The 24194-nt window shown below is 36.3% G+C and overlaps 1 protein-coding gene across 1 annotated transcript; it reads right to left on the bottom strand.

Moving 5' to 3' along the window:
• Positions 1–859: 859 nt before the first annotated feature.
• CAND1 (cullin associated and neddylation dissociated 1) lies at positions 860–23949 on the bottom strand. The gene is made up of 15 exons (XM_041465599.1): positions 23833–23949; positions 20132–20275; positions 13199–13353; positions 11327–11450; positions 10651–10907; positions 10461–10566; positions 9822–9967; positions 8469–8761; positions 7671–7812; positions 5543–7036; positions 4673–4768; positions 2813–2982; positions 2556–2720; positions 2231–2338; positions 860–1162 (listed from the first exon to the last, which is right to left on the bottom strand). The coding sequence occupies exons 2-15, from the start codon at positions 20269–20271 to the stop codon at positions 938–940; spliced, it is 3621 nt and encodes a 1206-aa protein (XP_041321533.1). The 5' UTR covers positions 20272–20275; positions 23833–23949; the 3' UTR covers positions 860–937.
• Between the last annotated feature and the right edge of the window lie 245 nt (positions 23950–24194).

Here is a 24194-nt window from a genome sequence, read left to right as displayed (position 1 = left end):
TTCAGGAACCACTGAGCAGCTCTTGTTCTCTCTGCTCATTTTACCTCCATCTTGCTTCCTTCCGATCTTACAGTTTGCCAACCTTAATTCCAGTGGATTCAGTCTTTGGGAATGAAAACTGCAAAAATTGTCACGTTTACTGTAAGAATATCTGCAGGATCATATTACTGGCATTTAAAAAAGCCAGGTTAAGACAACAAACCTTCATTCATCCCTTCCTGTATGAATGGCCTGTATGTCAAAATACCTGAAAACTGCACTGATACAGTAGAACTTATTTTAACTTGCGTTACGAATAAACTGCACATGCTGTTTTACAGACAATATATATTTGTAAACTTGCTCATGCAAAATTAGTGTGCACAACAGGGATATTGGTTTTCTAATCCCCACATCTGTAAAAATGACATTTATGTCTGCTCTTTTTGAACTGTGCCCAAACTCTCTTTTTAATAAATCTTACACATAATTCATCTGCCAGCCAAAACAATTTATGAAGCTAAAACAAAAAAGAATAAAAAGTTATACAAAAAACATGGTGCACCTGGACACTTGATTCCCACCTCCCCCCATTTTGTTTACAAGTAGAAAGAATGACTAAAAGAAAAAAAATCATGGTCACAAAATTTCGACATTTTAATCCTAAACATTACAGGGCAAATGGATGTTGGAATTAATTTCCATACACCATGAGTCAACTTTTTAATTCCCAAATGTGGCCAAATCCACTAAAACAAGAGTGGTTAAACTCTGGACTATGGAAATACATTTCTGGAATAAATGCTAGAAAAGCAATTATGGGAAAAGCCAACTGTCTCCATAAAGGTAAATAAAGTGGAACAATGTGTAGATTAGATACTTTTTCTGTTTCTTACTCATAACCTGTCAATTCAGTGCATCATATGGTTCAACATAATGGTCCCCATTAGACAAACATCTAACTAGTGTCCATTGATTCCAAGTTAGTGGATGATGAATCTTTTTGGATACTTTCAAAGATGGCTGCCAGCTCAGGGTTAGAGCTTATCTGTGACTGAAATTCACTCATTAATGGACTCTTCTCTGCTTCTGGAATGGTTAGAAGTGCTGCTACAGCTCTCATAGCAGATCGTTTTAGTTCATCTTGCTTTTCAAACTCCTGTTTCACTGAGTTTGCCTTTACCTATGGAAAAAATCAAAATATGTTTGAAACTTTACTCAACCCTCTCTCTATACCAATCTTAAAAAATGTACCTTAAAAAAAACATATTTCCTCTCAATATGATCTATGCTCTTGAAAAAAACAACCAAAAAGAAAACACCCCCAAACATCCTTTTAGCAGAATTTTTACCAGCAGTTTAAAAACAGACTGAAGCTTCAACACGCCAAGGTAAGCAGAAAAAAGCTGTAAGCTGCCAAGTCAATCACCAAATCAAAGCAACTACAGCAGCCAGCCTTTAAGCTAGTAAGGTCAATAAATGACTTTAAACTGCTATTATCACAGTACTCCCAGCTTCCAGAGGACAGAACTTCTTAAAGAAGATGACCTTCATTAGAATAACTGCTTAACCTTCTGTTGTTATTCTCAAAGATATTTCAGTGCTACAAACACAAATTATAATTAAAGGCAGTCAATTTTCATGATGTGAAATACAGCAGACTAGATAATAGAAAAGCAAGGTAAATCAAGCAATAAATGACTGTCAGAGCATGCAGGTGAATTAAGACCAAGCAGGAATGGAAGGAGACTAACTACAAAGATCCAATAATCCTGTAATATAAATGAAGAAGAGGTGGGGTAAATGACAAAAACTCTTAACAAGTCTAGACAAAAAGTCTAACAAAACAAGGACTACTTTACACTGCATCAGCCAAATGCTTGTCTGAAACAACACCACCATCAGAAGTCAGATAAACTCTCAGTATTCCAGTTTCATTATTTGTAATGAAGTGAGATTTACAAGTTGACCAAATGGCAGCAGAATTTTTAGGGAACAAAAGGAAATGCATCAAAGAAAGAGAGGATTTTTTTAAAAGAAGCTTACAAATCTACCTCTCCGTCTGTAATTTAAATAAATTTAACACTTGTACAAAGATCCATTCATTTCTATTCTAATTATGCTGCCTACTGCAGCTTATCAACTGTAACTCAGGAAACACTGCAGCAGTACAGAAGTATTCTTTAAACACGAGTTCATTTATATTTCCGTAAGAAAACACAAACCAATGAAGTTAAATAAGCTGAAATACCTTAGTTGTACATGTAGCACGCAAAGGTTCAACGAGCCTGTCCAATCTCTGCAGCACCGCGCTCGGACAAAGGGTAGACAGTCTCACCAGCATTAAAAAGGTCAGCATCTAGGGTGAGGAAAAAACCCAATTCAACAACAGTTATGTCTTTCACATATATGGAAATCCATTTCCCACAATGTTGTGTAACCTTTTGAACAGTCACACTTTAATGAAAATGGCAAATGTAGTGAAGTACTTAAGCATATGAAGTAATATTTTTACCATTTCAGTCTATTCACCAATTGAAATATTTTGATAAAATCCCTGCTTTCACAGAGCTAACCTTAATATCATAGTGATCCTTCAGACCATCTTCAACATGGTTTAAGAATTCAAATATATCTAGTCTATCCAAACAGCTGTCCAATAGAGTATACATGCACTCAAAAGCTGCTTTCCTTATGTCCAACCCATCATCAACTGTGTGCTTAAATGGTCCCATTTCCACCTGTCAGTGAATAAAAAAGAAAAAGTTAAGTAATACACATTTAAAAGATAACCTACTTACATACTTAGCATTGTTTTTCTCAGTTAACTTACTTCTCTGATTAATTCCTTTCTGACTTTTGTTTCATTGTAAAGATGAGGAAGCACAGTATCTAAGAGGTCCCTTATCAAAGATGGTTTATTGTGGGCAGCTGAATTAAAAGTCACTAGGGCTACTCTCCTGACATTGAGATCTGGGTCCTCCAGAGTTTTCAGAAAATCACCTGCAATCACATACAGAAAGAAAGCAACCTATGAGGATCTTTCACATTTGCAACTTTTAAAATAGTTTTACTTAAACTTTCAAAAATATATACTTAGTGCAGGAGTTCTTTTAATGGAACGGACACCTGCTATTTCAGCACGATTACACAAATAAAGGATTATCATAATATGAAAAGTATTAATATAATTGTTATATAGTATTTCATATAATGAAACAGTAGTAGAAGAAACACCATCAAAATAAGCAGCCATCATAATGACATATAAACTATCTTTTCATGTAAATTAATTAAAATTACATTTAGCCTTTCATCTTCTCAATTTATTAAAATGCTCTCAAAATATGCACTAGAAAACCAATTTCAATTTCTCCAGTTCAGGAGTTCCAGAACTCCTCTTAAGGAAACTACTGACATAACTGATTTTTTAACCCTCAAATTGGCATATACTGAGGATGCCTAAATTACTACAAAATTGGCCTACTCAGTACATATTAATATAGCACCACCTCTCCCAGCCCCCCCCACCTTTGGGCATTTTAAAATTAGATTTTTCTATACTTCTATAACACAGCCTTATTAAAATAAATGACTGCATGAATATATCCTCAATGTTTAGGAAGTTGTCGTAGCAACTTCCATGAGGAATGAACATTTTCTAAGGAGAAAACCAACAAGGTGTAAAAACAAAGTGACTCTTGCACCCACCAAAAAGCTGGGTAACGAAACTCAAAATTACTGAGATTTTTGAAGTGCTAGATTCTGATAGTTTTTTGATTGAATAATCAATTAATACTTCTGGAAACCAAAGGGGCAAGGCAGCTTCAGTGGGAGGGGAAAAAACCTACAAGCAGAATTCTTTAATATATTACTTAAGAAACAAAAAGCTTAGTGACACACAGTAAACTGGCTTCATTTCCCTATAAATAAAAACCTTGCTCTTTATGAAACTTGATGCTTTTAAGGATAAATCTTTCCCCTCCTATTAGGTTAAGAAGCATAGATTATTTTTTTACATATCTTTAGACCTGTACTTAACCAAGGATAGAACATTCATAGCATCTTAAAAAATCTACAATACTTTGTTATACAAATGAGAAAATAAAAAAAGCCACAGCATTGCAAAGGCCTTTGTCATACTGATTTTACACTGAAAGCTCTGATTACCTTATTCCTGTATAAAAATACACCCAATTCCAAATGCTTTCAGAATACAAGCATTACAGAATCATGACAACCTATATTTACAATTCAAAACCTGGTAACACTCAGAATAACTCTCACACGCATACATGTCTTAAGTGACTGAATGTCAAATATTTGCAAGACCACACTTCTTGGTAAATATAGTACATCTTACTAAATCAAACTGATATAATTTGGCAAAAACACAGGAAATCAGCTTTTGGATCCCATCCTACTAAAAACATTAGTTTCTTGTATTGCCCATCACAAAGTCAATACACAGAATTTTTAATTACAAAATTTTTACTGCTCAGAATTAAAATAAATTAGTGTTAATAGAAATAATTGGCTACTACGGAAATATCTTGTAACTCTTCCAACAGTTATCATTAGCAGCTAATTCTAGTATCTTCAAAATATTTATTTCTGGTAACACACAAAAAATTTTAAATTTAATTCTCTTGCCTGAAAACATAGAAGCTGTCAGCGTAAGAGGAGTACTTACCTATGCAGTTCTTCAAGAGTGGGTCTATGGGTTGAGGATGATCAGAAATAGTGAACTTAACAGCAGTAACCACTGAACTTCGAGCATATGAGGATCCTAATATGAAACAAAAGTGTGAACATGCAAGATTAAAACAGAACAACAGAATCTAAATCATGCTCAATGCCACTCATTCCTCTTAGACTTCTAATACTCTTAAGAACAGCAAACAAGAAAAGCTATTTATTGCTAGCAATGCAATACGTAACTCAAATAAACCTACGGACAGAACATTTTAAACAGGGAAAAATACCATAACATTGTAATAAGCATGTAATGTTATCTCCTGTAGAAAATTTGAGCAATAAGGCTATTAAAAAAAGATTATTTATGATCATATATCGGCCTACAAAAAAATTCTTCCCTTTACAGCAGAAGCACATGAAGAAAATACGTGAACACAGTTCTTGATATGAAACCAGTTCATTAATTATGCACAAAAATCTTTCCTAATTCTTAAAAACTTCAGAATCCTTATCTGAAATTTAGGAATATAGTAATTTACACCAAAAGGTCAAAATCTTGCAAGTGGTTTGTTAATTTGTCCCTTAGTTGCCCATGCTCCTTCCCCTTCAAGTTTATAGCTCTGTCTTAAACATAAAACATAACACTGTTAACAAATACAATGTCTGAAAGCAGAACACAAGTAATTCTTGTTGTGTATGACTAACAACTTCTAGTAAACGCAAAAAACCTTAACCTTCCATTGTTGGGGAGGGGAGCAAAACTTCAAGACACAGCATTTAAGCAAGAAATTTGAAAAACTAGATCCATTTATTAGCAGGTATCATAAAGCCATCTGCTCCAACAGACACATGCACTACTTCTCACCTGATGCCAAGTATCCCTTGAGTCGTGGAAGCAGAGTCTCTGGGTCTATCAACGTAAGCTTGCCCAAGCATTCAGCAACAACATTCCTTGTACCCTCTTCTGCACATTCACAGTGTTTCAAGAGTAAGGCCCAGATGTTCTCAACATATGGTTTGAGACCAATCACTGACGCAGAGCTAATTATTTCTTTCAAGGAATGCAGAAGAAGGTATTGCCTCTTAGGCTGACTGGTTATTTCTTGTAGGACAAATGGCAGATACTCAGGAAGATTGCCAACACTAATACTGCCTAAGGCGTATGACGCCGCTGACTTGACTTCTTCACTAGGAGAAGAGAACGCTTCCAGTATTACAGACTTCAGCTCGATTTGTCCACTTAAGTCAATGTGATGCCCGACTTCCCCAAGAGAAAGTAAAGCCAAAAGACGAATGGAATCTGTGGACCTTGAGTTCTTAACGTCTTGAATGAACTGACCTACAACAGCTGGTCCTTCCTTAGGGCAGGCTCGAGTAAGGGCAGCGACACATTTGGCAATGGAATAGTAAGACTGCTTGTGAGTAAGTGCTGTGCTCTGTGAGTACACTGGACCCGTTAACATGCGCAGTAAATCCATATAGCCTAAATTGTTTGTACCAGTCACAACCAAAGCTTGGAAAAATTCTAGCATGGCACTAAGTGCTCCACCCTGAAGAAGGGGTGATCTCACCAGCCCAATAAGTTCATTGAGAATGGAGCCACTAATCTTTGACAGGGAAGAAGGATATACTTTAGCCAGTGTTGTCAGGAAACTGATGGCCATCTGTGATACGTGCATGTCACTTTCGCTAATCAGAGGTGGAAGCTCATCCAGGACTGCATCAATCATGGCAGCTGTCAAGCTGTCACTGTAATTCTTAATTAAAATATCTAGCGCAGAAAGAGTGCCCAGCTTCAAAGCTCGCTGGTTCTTTCTCAAAAAAGAAGCAAGAATAGGAACTCCTTCCCCAAGGATTGGTCTCAAATCTATCTTCAAAGGAGAACCAGCAATCAATGTCATTGCCTTCACAGTAGTTAACCGAGTGATCTCATTCTTCAGTCTCTCTAGAAAGATCTGAAGTGTACTAGGCAGGTCTGTGCCTAGACTGTCACCAAGGCTACAAATTATTTGACCCATGCAAGATATTGCCCTTTCTTTCACCTCCTGATCAATGTCAGCAGCCTTTAATCTTTTGATTGTACAAGTAAACAAATCTTTGATGTAAGGAGTAGCATCAAAGGAAGAAGGCTGGTCTAAAGGACGAATAACCTTTACAAGTTGTTGGGTAACCAAAAGTGCCTCTGATGTTATCTTGTAAAATGGGTCACCAACACAAGCTACAACTGGAGGTACCAATGCTTGAACATGAGGATGAAAGACTTGGGGAGAATGATTGCAGAGGATCACATACAAACAGGACAAAGCATCTATCTTCAGATTAGAAGAACTTGATTTGTCATTCAGTGAAAAGATTATTCCTGGAAGAAACCAAAAAAAGTATTTTTAGGGCAGGTATTTATAGAGTCTACTAGAACACTTTAAAATTTCCAAAGGAAGGCAGCTATACTGAATTAATGCCAGAGCCAGAAGGCTCCCCATCTTTCTGAATGCTTCCAAAGCCCTTTAATCACTTTATTCAACCAATTAGCTTTTAAGCTTCCTCCATCAAAAGACATGGGTCATTCAATGGTCTATGACATATTTTCTTAATTATAAAGAAATTCTGAATCTTTAACATTTCCAACCTTACTTTTCACCATTACTTCAAATTTCAACATTTTAAGTTTTAAAAGCTAAACTATGGAAAATATTTTTCTCTGTTCAGATGGAAAAGGAGTCAATTTGATTTTGTAATTAAGAATCAAATTAACTTCTTTTTTTTATAAAGAAGAAAAAAACCTTTAATCTTCTTTTCAAGATTAATGGAAATATATGACTAAAATATTTATATGGATACACATAATAGCTGATTTTTTTGCTATTTTCTTTCAACAGAAGCCACACTTCAAAGCTTTTGCAAAAAGCACAATCGGGACTTCAATATTTTGATGTTTCAGAACTTCCCATACCATTTATTAGTAAGTATTTAAGTTAATGCTGTATTTCTCATACCTGGTACAAGTACAGGAACATGCTGTGTTAGGGCTCCAGGTAACACATTTACTAGCTCAGTCAGCATGTTAAAGCAGCACTGACGAGTCTTAACACTTTTCTCCTTCATCTGTTTGTGCAAGGCTTTAACTATGTTGGGAACCTGTAATCATCACACATCTGTTAATTGATTCAATAGCTGACATTTCTTTCATTATTGATCTCTGGGGAGATATAAAGAAATACGTGCATCCTAACCCCCTGATTTCTCTACAGAACTAGAGGTGTTGTAGAAACACTGGGAAATGAAGATTCAAAATAATTGCTTTAAAAAAAAAAAAAGTGATGTAGCTTTGAAAGGTTAATTGCACTAATAAAACTGTAGAGAGCAACACTTGAAAAGCCACCTAAATAATTCACTCAGATGAAGTTTCTTAGCATTATCTTTTTCTGCAAATAAAATACGCTGCAGCAGATCAAGTTTTATCTTGATCGTTAGTGCTTATATCTGAATACAGAACGCACAAAGTAACTTTTGCTTTGGCAATGTGGCTAAATGACATAGGACATGCAACTTTCACAGGTGAGTAAACAACTGAAATTAAATAAGCACATTTGTACAAGGCAATTTCAGTTTCTAAGACTGCTGCATTTTTTGGGCCAGTTTACCCAGCTTGGTCACTGCGTTAACACTACAGGAATAAACTGTAACCCGTGTATAAAGAAAGCATGATAAAGCATATTGCATGAACTATCCTTACGAACAGGGAGCAATTTTAACATGTCTTCTGAAAGATAACAAAAATCTTTACAAATAACCTGGCTCTGAAGCATCGTCAAAGGTGTCTCTCCTTGTTCCATTGCATCAGGATCACAAAGCCAACTTTGCACGGGTCGAGTTTGTTTTAAAAGAGAAAGATATGCATGAAAAACATCTGCTTTAACATTCTCTTCACGTTCTTTGAATCTGGCTATCAAAGCAGGAGATACAGTTTTGTAGAATTCTGGAAGCATTTCGTGTCGTGTGCTAACCACAGCATCCAGACATTTAGCAGCTGCACGCCTCACTTTCCAGCTCATGTCATCATCATCACTATATTCATCATCGCTCCCTTGAAAAAATAAATTATGCATATGTTCAAGTCTAGACAAGCAAAGCATCAAGTTTTATTTTAAACAATTAAAAAGAACACACTTTTTAAACAATTAAAAACTTGGGTTTTTTGCATAAGACACACAAAGAAATAGGTTCAGAATTACATTAAAAACCATATATATAAAAAGCCTTCTACACAGCCTAACTTGTAATTCTCAGCCAATTTTTTTCACGTTAGTCTTCCAAACATATTAATTTAAACTGCAAACAGGAAAAGGAGCTCCCCATCAGATTTCCAGCCTGACTACTGATTTAAAGCATATTCTTCTTTATTCATGACAACAAAGCAACAATGAATATTAGCTGATCAAGATTCAAAAAAGTATTCTGTCTGCTTATTTCCAGAGGTAAATCAAACTATACAGCATCCCCCCAAAAAATAAAAATAATAAAATAAGCAATATAGATTTTTCAGGTCTTAAGGCAACAACTATGCAGCTCACTCCTTCCTTAAGTAATGAGAATTTTATGCCCTCAACTCAAATTACTTGTGTGTCCAAGTTTTCACAAAGCTTCTATCTGGCAATGCTTGCCACCATATTAACAATAAAATACATTATGCCTTTCAGTGTGAAACACTTCTATCCTACAGAAAAATACTGAGTCATTTTCAATCTATTCTGATTTTATGCATTAGGCACCAACATATTATAGTGGAAAGTAGTGAGAAGCCTCTCCTATGCTGTAGCCTCTCCTATGTATTTTCAATTCATTAACTTATGTTCTCACTTTATTTATATCATGCTACTCGCTTCTGCCTTTTTCCACCTTTCAGGTATTTTAAAATATTGGTCTTGTATTTTATGTTCCCTCTCAGAATTACTGATCTCCAGCCTATCCTTTTATTCCAGGAAGTGAGTTCATTAGCCATGTTTAAAAAAGATACAAAATTTGAATGAAAGTACACAAGTCATTCAAATGCTGGTACTCAGGAGTATTACGACCCATACCAATTTTCCCAGATGGGTGCAGGATCAAAAGCTCATCCTCTCCCCCAAATCAAAAAGAGAACATACCTTGATCATCATCATCACCACCATCAGCATCCATAGCATTTTCATCTTCATCTTCATCATCATAATTGTAATTAGGATCATAAGTAAGATATTTAAGACAAATGTTTATAATAGTAGATACATGAGGATAAACTTCTTTAGGACACCTGTGTAATATAAAAATACAATCACTACCAAATTACCCTGAAGTACCAAAATATTCTTAAAAGATTTCATATTGCATACTGTATTCTGGAGAGAGTAGCCAAGACAACATCAAGGCATCTCTCTGAACTACAGAAATTCAAAGGGAAGGTCAGAAAAGGTAATGCCACTTTATAACAGGATCTGCTAGACTACAAGGTGCAAAGGACTCAGATATGCCTTTGGATACCAATTTTTTATCACCACTACTGGACACAAATATTATTAGATTATTTCCCACCTCTTGTTTGCACAAGTACCAATGGCATAGTAGAAAGCTTGTACAGACATAACACACTGCTTAAGAGTTAAGTTACAAGATAGCTACAGGAACTGTTCCAGCTGAAAGCTTGCAAGTATTTTGTATGAGGGAGGCTGTCTCTTGACAGCTTACAACCAAATGACACACTATTAGATCTTAAGAAAGCCTGAAATAGGTACCTATGAATGACTTACCTCCTAACAAAAGATTCAAAGGCTTGAATGCAGTACTCTCGTAGTTCATCATCATCTACATTACAAAACTTTACAACCAAAGGAATTATTTTCTCAAGATATTCACCTATTAAGAGAAAAAAATTAGCTAAGTAATTACTCTCACAGAAAAACTTCAAAGTAAAAGATAATTTATATATATTTTTCTTACCTATTCTGTGACCTGCTTGCCTACTGATAGCGGCAATACACTGTATATAGGTCCTAGTTGTTGACATGGAATCATTTTTAGACAGCTCTGTCAACAGATGTTCAATGAGGTCAACAAAAACCATATTGCCACAACTCATAACCAGGTGACCAAGAGCAATGATGGTTCTTTTCCTCACAGCAAGTCTTGGGCTGGTCAGCTGGGGGAGCAGACAGGTCAGAATTGAAGGATGGAAGTTAACAAGCAGTCCTCCTTGCCTTAAAACAGACAAAACACAAACTCAAAACCAATTGAATCTAGATAACTTTGTTCATATACTGTAAAACAATCCTTCAAATATTCCCCAAACATCACAAAGATTCCAATCAAATGTTTAAAATTTCAGGTTTTAGAACTTATTAAAAGAAGAAATGAGTTTAAAATGTAACTTCAAAACAATGAACATTAAAGTAAGCTTAAAGCTACAGTTCTCAGAAAATTAAATAGTAATTGATCAACCAATTATCTTCAATACATTCACGTATTTTTTCTAAATTAAGTTTCATCTACATATAATATTAACCATATTATTTCATATTATTTGGAATCATTTAATTTTAACATTTGGAAAACTGAAGTTCAAGCTTTAAGTAGTATTTATGAGCATTCACCAGCATATTAAAAGAGGGATGTTTACCTGCTCAGCATATCAGCCATGATATCCAGTGCCTCCAGTTGCACAGACACATCTTCCTGCTTGGCTATAGCACTAGTGAGACGCCCTGTGATCTTTTTGCAAACATTAGCTGCTAATGCAGAACCTGAAAGTACAACAAAAACTCAGCATTTCCATAATATTTTAAAAATACAGCTTTTAACACCAGAGATGATGTCTGTCATATGGAAAGCAACCCCATCTACATAAAGAAGCTTTTTCCAACCAACAAAACAAGCTTAAACAGCCACTCTGCTAAGGTCATGTATGCTCTGCATTAGAGCTGAAAAGATTATCTATGTACAAACATACTAAGCAGGAGGGATTCTTGTCCCAGAAAGTACACACAACAGAACACTGCTTTTGGAAGGGCAAGCGATGGAAAGTGAAAGCCACAACTCTAGAGCAATAAATGAAAAGACTATAAGTAAAAATGAAGGTATATACTGTATGGTAAGGAAAAACACAGAAGTAGATAGAGCTACTTCTAATGGCAAAAAAAAAAGCAAAATTATTTTGCCCAAGAAGCTACTTAAAAATTAAGTACCTGAAATACTACTGGAACATTTGAGAAAGGGAGGAAAATTTATATCCAAAGTATTTTAAAATACAAGTAAAAATGTCTTTATAACAACTTCATAGTTCCCCCTTCCTCTAATTGTCTAACATTTCAAGTAACTATGAAAGGAACTCCTATCATGGTTAGTACTCATCTTCACCTGCATGAAATTCTTCGAGTCACATTTTGCAAATTTCAATGTGAAATTAATACCATTCCAACCTATGGTAAATCTAGTTTATATATATATTATGGCTCATTCTTAACTACAACTAAAATTAAAATATAACAAGTGGACAGTCTAATGTGTTACCATGGAGGCTAAAAAAAAAAAAGAGAACAATCTGTGTTTGAGTCGGGAGCTAGAAATAACATGTTGTTTATTTTTACATTAGGGACATTAACTATATTGAAAGACTTGCCTACATTTTCGTTTGAGTTTTACCTCCACCCAAAAATCTTTTGTTTTGTGTAAGCAAACAAAAGAGTAAAAGCTTAAAACACCTTACTTAAAATTAGTTATTTATGTAAAGCTTATGCATCTCACTGCTGCTTGACAGAAGCAAGATTTACATGTCAATTTTCAAAAAGGATATTAAAACCAGAGCTTTTCTTTTAAATTCAAGAGACCTCAGTCTCTAAAAATGTCATTTCCAAAACCTTTTCAATCACTCTCTAGTCTCATTCATATCCTACAATATGATATCTGAAAAGCACTAGAGTAAAAAGCAATGCTATTAACTGATGAGCTGTTCAACATCTGTGTCTCTTCTAGAGGAAAGACTGCCTTCATTTAAACCTGCAGGTAAGACTTTCACTAATTTAAAAGGCAACTGTCAGAAATACAAGGTACTTTCCAAAACAATTCCTAGAAAGTGAGACAAGAAATCAGATGGTTAAAGAAAAATACAGGAGCTGTAATCAATTTTAAAGCGCATTATCAACCAAAGACCAAGATGAGATTTAACTATTACTACAGCCTAGATGTGCTCCACCAGGCAGTTATTAAAATAGAAGCTTTTATAACTTGTTATACTAAAGTTCATATTCTCTGAGCTTGTTTTGCACATTAATGCAATCCTTCAGTAAAAAAAAGTTCTTAAACTAGTAAAATTTGGCAATATAGTCAGAGAAGGAGAAACTGAAAGGGTATTTGTGCCATGTTTTTACCCTAACTGAAACTAGTTCCAGTGCTAAATTTACTGAATCCTCTTCCCTAAAACCCCCCGGTTTTAAATTTTTTTGAATTAGTAAATTACACAGCTATATAAAGTCTTTAGTACAAAATTACTTACCACTGGAAGCTGGAGGAAGTTCTCCAATCACAGTTTTAAGACCAATGCTTGAAATGTCACGTAACTGTTCTTTATCTGAAAGCATGTTTGTACACAGGGTATCTACAATGGTCTCCACTTGATACTCCTTCACTTTACTCACCAGAGGTCCCAGGCTATACAAACAAGAGAAGAGCATTAAATTGGCAACAATATTATTTCAGTATTTTGCATTCAAGTCATAAACTTCAGGTTGATTTTGGTAGCAAGACAAAGCAGAATTTTAAAAACTGAAAACCCTCATCTGGTTGGACTCTTAACTTATTTACTCCATAAATCTAGTAACAAAACACTCATTTAGTACATGTTTCTTATTTGGAGCTGGAAATTCATTTTGTATGGCTGTTCTGCTTCACTCTCAAAACCACAGTCCCTCTTACTTCTCAGTTCACAACAAGATCTATAACAAAAATTAACCTAGCCAGAGCCATCAGTTTACATGCCTGACCATCAGTGTCTGCGTAATTCACAGACAAGTAAACAATATTCTTAATTATGCATCTTTGTTCTATACAACATTTGGATTTAGGCATGGCTCTACACAGTTAAACAAACCCAAAACACATCTTCCATCCCCAAACCTCTATGTACCCCATTGCTCATACCCTTTTTCCCCACATCCACGAATTCACAAGGGCAAGACCTAACTATTATAAAAAAACTGCCCAGCAGAAAGCAAGAGCAAACAGGAGGAGGACATAGACAAGCAAGCCCTTGCACTGAAGCACTATGTGTGACTTACTGCACGACAGTAACCAGAGTAATGTTCAAAGTTTTGGCATTAGGGGTCTGTCACCACGTTAGGCAAACCTGGAGCTTCTCTTTGAATGGCCACACTCACAACGCCTTACCTGCCATGAACCCAGAACAGTGCTTGCACTTGAGGCACAACACTTAGATTAACACCCAGGAATACACAATTCCCAAGGCAATCACATCTAGCACTTTCCATGCTTTCCTTCACAAACTATAACCAGCTTGGTTTCTTTCTCTCCTTACCCACTCATGTGGGTACTAGTGTGGTAGCACCTGCTGAAAATACATGTGGGGGGCGGGGGCAGGGGAAGGGTGGGCGGAGAGGCAGCAAAGGCAAAACAGACACAGAAGTATCACTTGCAACTAACTCCATCTCGTTAATGCACAGAACTGGGAACTAATTTGAGATTAGTCAAACGAGTGCACAAATATCTGAAACTGATACCTTATGATCACGTCAATGCCACAAATTCAGAAAGATTGCAATTTATTCAATTTGTGGAGTATTTAGTGGAGATTTACATATAACCTTAAAATAAATACAGAAGAACAACTTTGGGGTTACATTTTCAGAAAGTACAGCATACAGATAATCTCAAGAGAACTCTTAGTTGAGATACTGACTGGTATCTAATCAAAGGCATAAAAAGAAGCCCTTTAAGTACACAGAAATAAAGACATAATGGATGGTTTCTCTCTTGCTTCAGCAGCTCCTGCAGAAATGAACAGTTCTGACAGAGATCCCTTCCTTAAAAGCAGTCAGACCTCATGCCCTAACCTGACACTGCCCTTTAATTTAGGGAAAGGGCACTGTACTTAATTCTTTAGATTTGATTAAACTATCTCTACAGCCATTAAATCCCTGAGAGTAGGGAGGGGCTTAGAGGACTATATTCACAATCTAATCTGGTCATTTTACTGCTTCAATTATATTAAATTAATAATGATTAAAATAATTTCTGAACACTAATACGGGTAAAGAATTTTTGCCTCTAACTTAAAAACTCCTGATAAATCTGTACACAAACAGATCTGCTAACACAAATTATTTGTACACAAATAATCTGCTAACACAGATTATTACCAATAATTATCTCTGAGGCACAAATACATCAAGCTATCCCTGGCTGCAGTTGAAACATTTTCTCCAGTTGCTGAAAAAGCTCACGGCTTTCTTCACAACTTGATTTGACTCCAGTCAAGCTCTTCCTTCACCGTGATTCATTGACACGTCTATATATAGAGCTTCCCTTCATGCACACCACTGTCAGTCAGTGGCTACTCACAGCCCTGTTGCATGCATCTGCTCTTGGTGCATAGTAAATTGTTTTGCAAGCAACACAAGCACAAATCAACTCAAACAGAAACTTACAGAATTCCAAGGTACAATGACTCCATGGTAGTCCAGAGAAATTAAATTCCCTGTGTGTTTCACTCAACAGACACAACAATGTACACGATGTTAAAAACCCCTTGTTTTAAACCTGAACTGCTGAAAAACTACTGAATTCTTTTGATTTAAATATGCTTATTTTTCAAATGCAACCTATAAGTCATTAAAATAATCACAGCAAAGGCCAGTCAATCAGATTCATCTCAGCTAAGAATCGGAAACACTTTTTTGCTCATGTTTTAAAAATGACCAAACCACTGGAATGATATTAACACACACCATAAATTACAGTTTCTGGGAAGTATTAAGCCATATATTATCAGAATCAGCATCTTTAGTCCTATTTATTCAACCTATTAGTTCAGCGAAGCAGACATAACAATTGTGAAGTAAATTTTACAAAATATTATCTCAAGCTTTTCTGGCCTTCAAAATCAGTAAATATCACTCATAGACCTTATTATTAGTTGGGACAAATAATACAACTAATAATTACACACCAGAAATTGAAAATAAACTATAACCTTCTTGTATCAAATCAGTTTCGACTACAAAGCTTTTGCACTTAAGCATGCATTTTACACACTTGAAGGCCATTTTGGATAGTCTTAAATGCTCTTCGATCTTCTCCCTTTCACTAGCCAATAATTTGCGTATAGGTTCTCTCAAAGTAAAAAGCTCATTCAGATGCCTATGGAAGTAAACAGCAACACACTGTCTCCTTTAAGTTACACACATTTGGAAATAAAGGTGTTCATAGCATAGCTCCATATTAGGAAGGTGAACACCAACATATAATCAATTATAATCTCCAACTGGCATATTTTAACAGCTATGGAATAAGCACATTTATTTACAAGGAAGAATTAAAATTCACAAATTAAAAAAAAAATGTACATTATTCAAATCACTAGTATAGCATGATGTGCAGTAGTGTACTACCAAAGCATATAAAATGCTTTAAAGCTGCTGAACTGGATCAGCCACACAGCAGCCAATACATGCATCATCCTGTTCACACTAATGACTCAGACTCAGAGCGTCAGGGAGAGCTCCCTACATTGAACTACTGCCCAGAGAAGTCACTCTGATAAATGCAGAGAAACTACAGTACCACAGGGAGGAATCACTGAAAGCGCTTTATCCCACCTTTTTTTTTTTTTTCCATTCAAGGTAGATTTGAGTATGTTTGGCTTCTTACTGGTTTCAGGAAAGATTTCACAGTGTGAACCAATAAAAATTTCTATGTGTAGGTTTAAATGGCAGAATATCAAAGTGTTCAAAATGAGAAACATGCATCCTTAAGCTGCAACAATGAACACATTAAACATTTAATGCGCAATTTGGACCAAGAGAGCACTACAAAGATTATCAGCAATGAGGAAAAAGCAATACCAACACAATTGTTGACAAACCACAGTGCCTGACTACACCTGATGCACATAATCTTAATCAAGCCACAGGATGGACTACACTTACAGCTATAAACTAAGGATAAGCTGTAAGAATAGCCTTTTCCACACTGGCTGATGGTAAAACAGCCTACGACTACCAAGTAAACCATAAACCATTCGTTCAAAAAAAAAAGGGAGACAACAAAAATACATTTAATATTTTACATGCAGTTAAGACAAACAAGATAAACAACCTGTTGTTACAGACACAGGTTTCTACTATCTACATATCTACTGCCTGCAGTAAGAAGCTTAACAAATAAAACTCAGTTCCCTTCCATAGGGTCAAAGATTACAGCAGGCCAGCTTTTACTTCAAGACTACTAACACAGCTCATTAATCTTCATTTTTATTCAGAAATGAACTGGACAACCATTTTGCAAGGTACACCCAAATACCAATGAACCCAAAAACTGACTTCTGCTGCTTTTACATGGTTTATCCTGGCCCAGACCAGCACAATGTAATTGAAAGGAACAAGAACAAAATCACCAGTGTGCTTTGTAAAGATAATAACAAAAAAGTTTGTCGACATTTTAACCAATAGAGCTCCTCTTACTCAAGTGTGAAAGCGAGCAGCAGATAGGCAAAACCAGCAACACTGCTGACTTGTTGCTACACTTTCCTAAAAATAAATACTGCTTTACAGTTGCTCCGAGTTGTTTCAAATCAGACGTGTTCAGTGACCTCGAGAATCAAATCTTCAAAGAGTGACTCTTATGCAAGAGTTTTATTCAGAGCATTTCAATTGGTCTACCTGTAGAGGAAGTTCCCATAACAAGCTCCAACACTTTTCTCCCTTCCTCAAGGAAATTCCTATCTCAAGCGCAGATTGAAAATTACATTGGGCTGTCTTAAATCCTCTTTCTATGAGAGAGGGAATTGATACTTTAATGGGTCATCAAGGGCCTGATGAAAGTTACTGCTAACAGTCTCTAAAGTTCACCACAGCATTTAAGTTAAGAGAGATCTAAAGACAGTTTATGCTGGAAGTGCCAAGAAATCCTTAACAGAAATACACAAGAGCACAAAAATATTTAAAATTAAAAAAGCCAAGAAAAATATGCTGTGTGAAATTAACTTCCCAATGAATCAGGCTTACACCTAGTGTTGTAGTAGATGGAAGATTTCAGATCAGCTTGAACAGTCTTAAAAAACCTGCAGCTTAGTAGTGTTCAGCCTCTCCCATCCTTCACCCCCACCAATGCTTCTACCAACAGGTAAACCGCAGGAGGAAATCAATAAGCCAGAAGAAAACTAATTGCCTAAACCAGTCTGTCACAAAACCAGGTAAGAAGCAGTGCGAGAAAGAGAACAAGGAGTACAAGAACAGCAAACAGGAAGCAGCAGCAGCATTAGGCTTGAAACTGTCATGAACTGTATTTTGAGTACAAGCTGCTTCAAGAAGAGAATACTAAAAGAGTGGTGGTTTGTTTTTTGGTTTTTTTTTTTAATTCAGAGCATAGGTGCAAGTGATTAGCAAGTGACACAAAAAAAAAAACCCCAAAAAAACACAACTTGATGTGATCCAGAATGTACACATGTCCACCTTCTACACAGATGTTCATAATTCACCTGAAAACTTTTCCATTATGTTTCTTGTCCCATTAAACTTAACACTGCTCCTTAACATTATTTGGAATTCTCAAAAACACTCCAAAGTTGAAAGAGATTTAGTTACATTAGTTAAATCCAAGAGTTTTATCAATATATCAAAGTAAATTTAAAACCTGAAGAACTGTTAATAAGAACAGGATGTGCAGACACACAGGAAGTCATGTATTTTCTCATTCCCTTCCCTTTGCAATCTTTCTTTAATGATATAATAAGCATTACTTGTACTTTAGACCCTAAATTCTAACACTGCCATTAAAAATGGTGATATGTCTCTATGTGCATTAATCTAAACTTCAGGACAACTTTAGGATGTACATTAGAAATGAGTATTGCATGTATGCTAAAATGTAACTTTTCCATAAAATCCTACTGCACACAAAGACAATTCTAAGCCTGAGCCAAGTTTCACAACAATATGCTCTTCTGATTGAGTACAAGCAATCTGTTTCAAAACCATGAAAACATGAGCAACAGACATTCCAGAAGTTTCAATTAAAAAGAAACAGGGTATTTTGTGTTGTTATGAAAAGGAGACGGGTAAGACACGTTTTAATAACACTGCATTCCTGGTGACAGTAGGGGAAAAGTAGTGACAGCTATAGTACTAGTATACTTAATATTGCTAATAACTGGCTTGAAATTTGATATTCCTACACCAATTTGTCTGTGCAAGATTTTGGTTACCATCAGTCACAATGCTTCAGCAGCTGAAGCAAACACTGCTTCTAAGTACATAAGCAGAGGCATACACAGGCTTTTTCTGCTTTGCTTGTCTGACAGGGCAAACTACAAAGAATAACAAGCTAAAACAAACCTGGCTAGTCACAATGTGAAACTTCTCAAGCTCTTGTATACCAAGTTTACTCCAATCCATACCTCATGTAATATAAGGAGTGTATATGGAGTATTAAAAAAAACCAAACCTGAGCTCACAAACAAGAAACATTCTCAGGAACACTATATGGCTCCTAAAAGAGGCCCTCTTTAAAGCACACAAAAATCAGAATGGCCAAGAACAAAAAGTCTTAAGAAATGCAGCACCTCTTCAAAGGGTGCTCTGGAAAAGTCACACCATATGTAAAACTCAATAAAGTGAGGAAGAGAGGGCAGTGAAGCAACAGAAGTCTCGGAAACACAGGTAAATGCACCCTGATCCCATAAAACATTTACAGCTCCTGCAAAGCTTGTAAAACCATTAACGCAGTATCCTGAATGTTAGTGAAGAGGTGAACTCCATGTTTGATAACCAAGGCCATATCTTTACCATTTCATGTTTTCATGTCTGCTTGAAAACAACTCTAATACTACAATTCTTCCCCTGCTAAGGTCTCACCATCAAGTATCAATGCAGCAACTACCACTGAATTATAAGCTTTTGTATCTGTTTAGCAATCAAGAATTATCACCAAAGAACAAGTGTGTCACTCATATACTTCCAGCAAGTACTGCACGTGCTGTTTGGTGCCTGAAACCCCAAATATTAATGCCCAATGTCACCAAAATAGTTTTTTATATTACAACACTTAAGGCAGGTAGTCTACAAGAATAAGGGTTCCTTTGGGGACATCAATTTCAAAATTATTTTGTGTAGCAGTGGTTGTTTGAGTTTTCAAAAGTGCTTTATATTGTTCAGTCATTATACAATTCTCTACATCATAGAAAAAGAGTACCTACCATTTGACAGCTAAGTTTTGCACCTCACCATTTTTATCTTCCAGTAATTTCAAAATCATCTTCACCACCTTTCTTTCACTGTCATCATCCAGCTTGATAGAATCTTTCTGTAGTTCTGTCATCAAGTCATTAGTAGCCATAAACCTGCCAAAAGATGTGAGATAATTATTGCTAAAGGGATATGGGTTATTCAAAGTGCTCGGCATTCAAGATTCTCAGTTTCCACAATCTGTTATCAAACAAATCACTTTTAGCATTGAGTTACTGTTGCCTGTTTTGTGATGCAAGTAGCATGTATAAAACAGAAAGGAAGAAAAACTGTATTTGAAAATTATAATAACTGAGCTACATCATCACCTTTCTCTTATGAGAACAGCTACATATTTTACTTCCAGCATGTACATTATATTCCACATGATCTCCCCAAAGGAAAACTGACACTTTCACAGATTTTAAGTAGTCCTTTCATAAGCTATGCTGATGTTGTAAAAAACAAGGTCTCTTTTAAACTTTGTTAAAAAAATTGATCTCTGCTCTAAGTTCATTTTAAAACAAGTTTTAAGCAAGAAGAAAAATATAGTTTCTCAAACCTTCTCCCATAAAATTCACAAAAGCCAAACTTTAATTAATGAAGGGAGAAATGAAAGTTAAGCTTATGTTCCATGTGTTTTTCATTTTCTTGCCTTGTACAGACTAGCTTGTTTACAGCTCAGAAAACAGAGCTGATCACATTTATCCAGCCCTCAATACAGGGTGCCACAGTAAAGAACAAAATTAATTCTTGAGAGATCAAGCAAATAAAATCATCCTTCATATAAATTAATTTACTATTTAATAACAGTCAATATCCACCAACAGAAGAACATACTGAAAAATTACATTCCAAAAATATTGCCTTTATGCCTTCTCTTTCTTTTCCTTCTGAAGTCTGTTTCACAATCCATTTTTCTTTTGTAAGTGCCCTCTCTTCTCAGAAGCAGCAATACAGATGTATTACTCAATTACAAATCCCACGGGCTTCGGTACTGACACCAACCCCCATGCAAAACTCCAAACAAGGGTTTGTAGTTAAACAGTTAAGGGTGACATTTGGATTTCAGGCACATCAGCCTCAAGCAGACATCACTTCAGCTCAGGTCATGCTTGGAAGGTAATCTCTGCAGCTTGACATGCCAGACACTGCTTTTTATTGAAAATAAAAGCCAAGACTCTGCATAATCTTAATATGCATCACGAATGCCAGATGCCTAACCTCACATAGTGGACCTCAACTTGTCCCATCTTTTAATAATTCCAGTCTAATGGTCTCAAGGTGTTTCCAAGGTAAGACTTCACCCCTTTTTCACTCACTCCAACAGTCCCACTGAAGCAAGCCTGCGGTCTGACAGGAACCAGATGTGCACCAAACAGGGTGTGGATGCAAAGCATCAACTTTTAAGCACGGTAATAAAAAAGGCTACTTGGTAAGTAAAGGTAACAGATAGGACCTAATTTAAGGATATACATGAACACTCAAAAACTGTCTCCAAGTTACTGCTGCATTTACCTCCTTTTCTTAAAAACTGAATAGCCTCCTCTCACTTTTTTCGCCAATAGCTCCTATTTACGAGCCTTAAAAGGTCATGTCCACTCATCACCTACTTGTCAGTTCCTAAAGCAAGCAGAGCACGCACATCCTCAGTGCACCAGCAGCCTCTGCACTCATCTACACCAGGGTTCTCCTGGTAGACTGAAACATGCAAACCAACCCAAACAATACAATGGGGTGAGGAGACCAGACAGCTTTAGTATTGTATATTTAGTATACAGCAGTTGGTATTTAGAAAAGTAGTTTTAAGTCATTTCAATGTGACTTTTAGTCACAACTCCCCCTGCCTGCACATCAAACTTTACCTGGTGCAAAGCAGGCAGCGTGTCAGCAGCTCCTCACAGCCTGTACTCAGAGCAGTCATTTTCCTGCTGCAGTGAGGACACTCCTTCTCCCACACTAAACTTCTCCCAGACTCTAAACTGCCACCTTACCTGACTGCCCATCTTACAACTTAAGCCCAAGCTTCCATGTGGACAATACAATCACAAGTATGAACATCTTCCAAGAAATACATATTGCAGCTCTGCATCAGACAGGTCAGTTTATCCAAAAAAATGAGCATTACTTTTTACAGTAGACTGCTTACTTGAATGGTTGTTTTACCTGATATCAACAGGACAACTACACTGTCCCTATTCAAACAGATGTGATCTAAGAACAAATGCACTTACAAATACTGAAACTAAATACCATTCTGTCCATTATGCAAATACACAATACATATAAAAAGTTTCATAAAATGTTACTCCATAACAGCCAGTTGGTAAAGGTCTATCATCACTCCTTTTTTATGATTTGTAACATTAGATTTTAATCTATGTTAAGACTTTTTTTTTAAATATTTGAGAATTTCAAAGTTGTTCAAAGCTCCTGGAACAGAATTTCTGAAGTGTGCTCTACTAAAGGAACTACACAAGAAGTTTTAACACAGCTGGGAGGAAAAAAGTGTTTGCCACAATTGCACTGGACAGGTATAACCTACCCCTTCTATACAGGAAGTTTTTAACTCATAAAAATCAGTATTTATCACAAATCCACTGGAACTTACTGTCTTTCCCATAATACAAAATGGAAATTTCACTTAATCACAGAAATAAGTTAGTATGAAAACAGTAAAAATCTTGTTACATTTAGAGGAAAAAATGTTTCGGTCCAGTTTCAGAACAATTTAAAGAAATCGGGCAATTTTAGTTTGTCTCTTTTTAGACTAATCAGTATTTTACTTCCAAAATTTCTAGTCTGAACTCTCCAGGTAATATAAAGCTACTAAAATTTGAACGGAATTGTCACAAAAAACCCATATCAAATTTGTGTCCAGTACTAAAATACTCTGTCAAAACCTAACAAGATTATTCAAAACTCAGCTCTATATATCATAACTTCTGTTTTCCTTTAGATTTTAATACATTGAGACTTGTTTGGATGGCATCTACTTTAATAATAAACTAAGCACTGTGATGCTTCAGCAAAGCAACAAAAAACAAGTGTATTTTATGCCTTTTCCCTGTCTGTTTTGATATGTTCTCATAGACAAGCAAAACCTTCAAACTTGAATTTCTGGTTGCACTCAATACCAAAACAATGTAATTCTTTTTAACCTAATGCTTTACCACAGGCAATGTGTAAATGTATTATCTCTGCTGTTTTTTAACAGTTTACTTGTATTATTTCATTTTCTGATATTTTACAATTCATCTGCTATTAATTTATTACAAAGCAAGCAAATGGTCCAATGAAAAGTAGTGTTCCTGTGACAGATCCTGAACTCAAAATTAAATCCAGTCCCAGTAACATTTAACCAGCATTTGGTACTGCCCTCTGGATGCACAGGGGCAGTACCAAACTACATGAGCAGCACAAAACCCCACTGTCTAAGACACAGCATCTGAAAGGATGTGAGCTGAGGATCACAGAATCATCTGGGTTGGAAGGGATCACTGCAGATCATCCAGTCCAACCCTCTGCAAAGACAGGTGACACAGGAACATGTCCAGGTGGGGTTTGAAAGTCTCCAGAGAGGGAGACTCCATGACCTCCCTGGGCAGCCTGTTCCAGTGCTCTGCCACCCTCAGTGTAACAAAGCTCTTCCTCATGTTGAGATAAAACTTACTGTGGTTTAATTTATGGCCATTCCTCTGAGTCCTGTCACTGGGCACCACTCAAAAGAGTCTGCCACCATCCTCTCGGCACCCACGTTTTAAGGAACTATATGCATTAATGAGGTCTTCTCTCTTCTCTAGAGTAAACACACCCAGCTCCCTCAATTTCTCCTCATAAGGGGGACGCTCCAGTCCCTTAATCATTGTGGCCCTCAACTGCACCCTCTTGAGTCTGCCGTGCTGGCTACCCCTTCCTGCTTCTATCCGTAGAATCACAGGATCCATGTTTTTTGAAGTTGGGAAGCGACGAGGGAGGTCACCTCATCCGACCTCTGCTGCTCAAGGCCGGGTCAGCGACAGCTGGTTGCTCAGG

This window comes from Pyrgilauda ruficollis, unplaced genomic scaffold (genome assembly GCF_017590135.1).
Source record: "Pyrgilauda ruficollis isolate IOZ18807 unplaced genomic scaffold, ASM1759013v1 scaffold19, whole genome shotgun sequence".
Lineage (NCBI taxonomy): Eukaryota > Metazoa > Chordata > Aves > Passeriformes > Passeridae > Pyrgilauda > Pyrgilauda ruficollis.
This window is presented reverse-complemented; position numbering and strand designations above follow the sequence as displayed.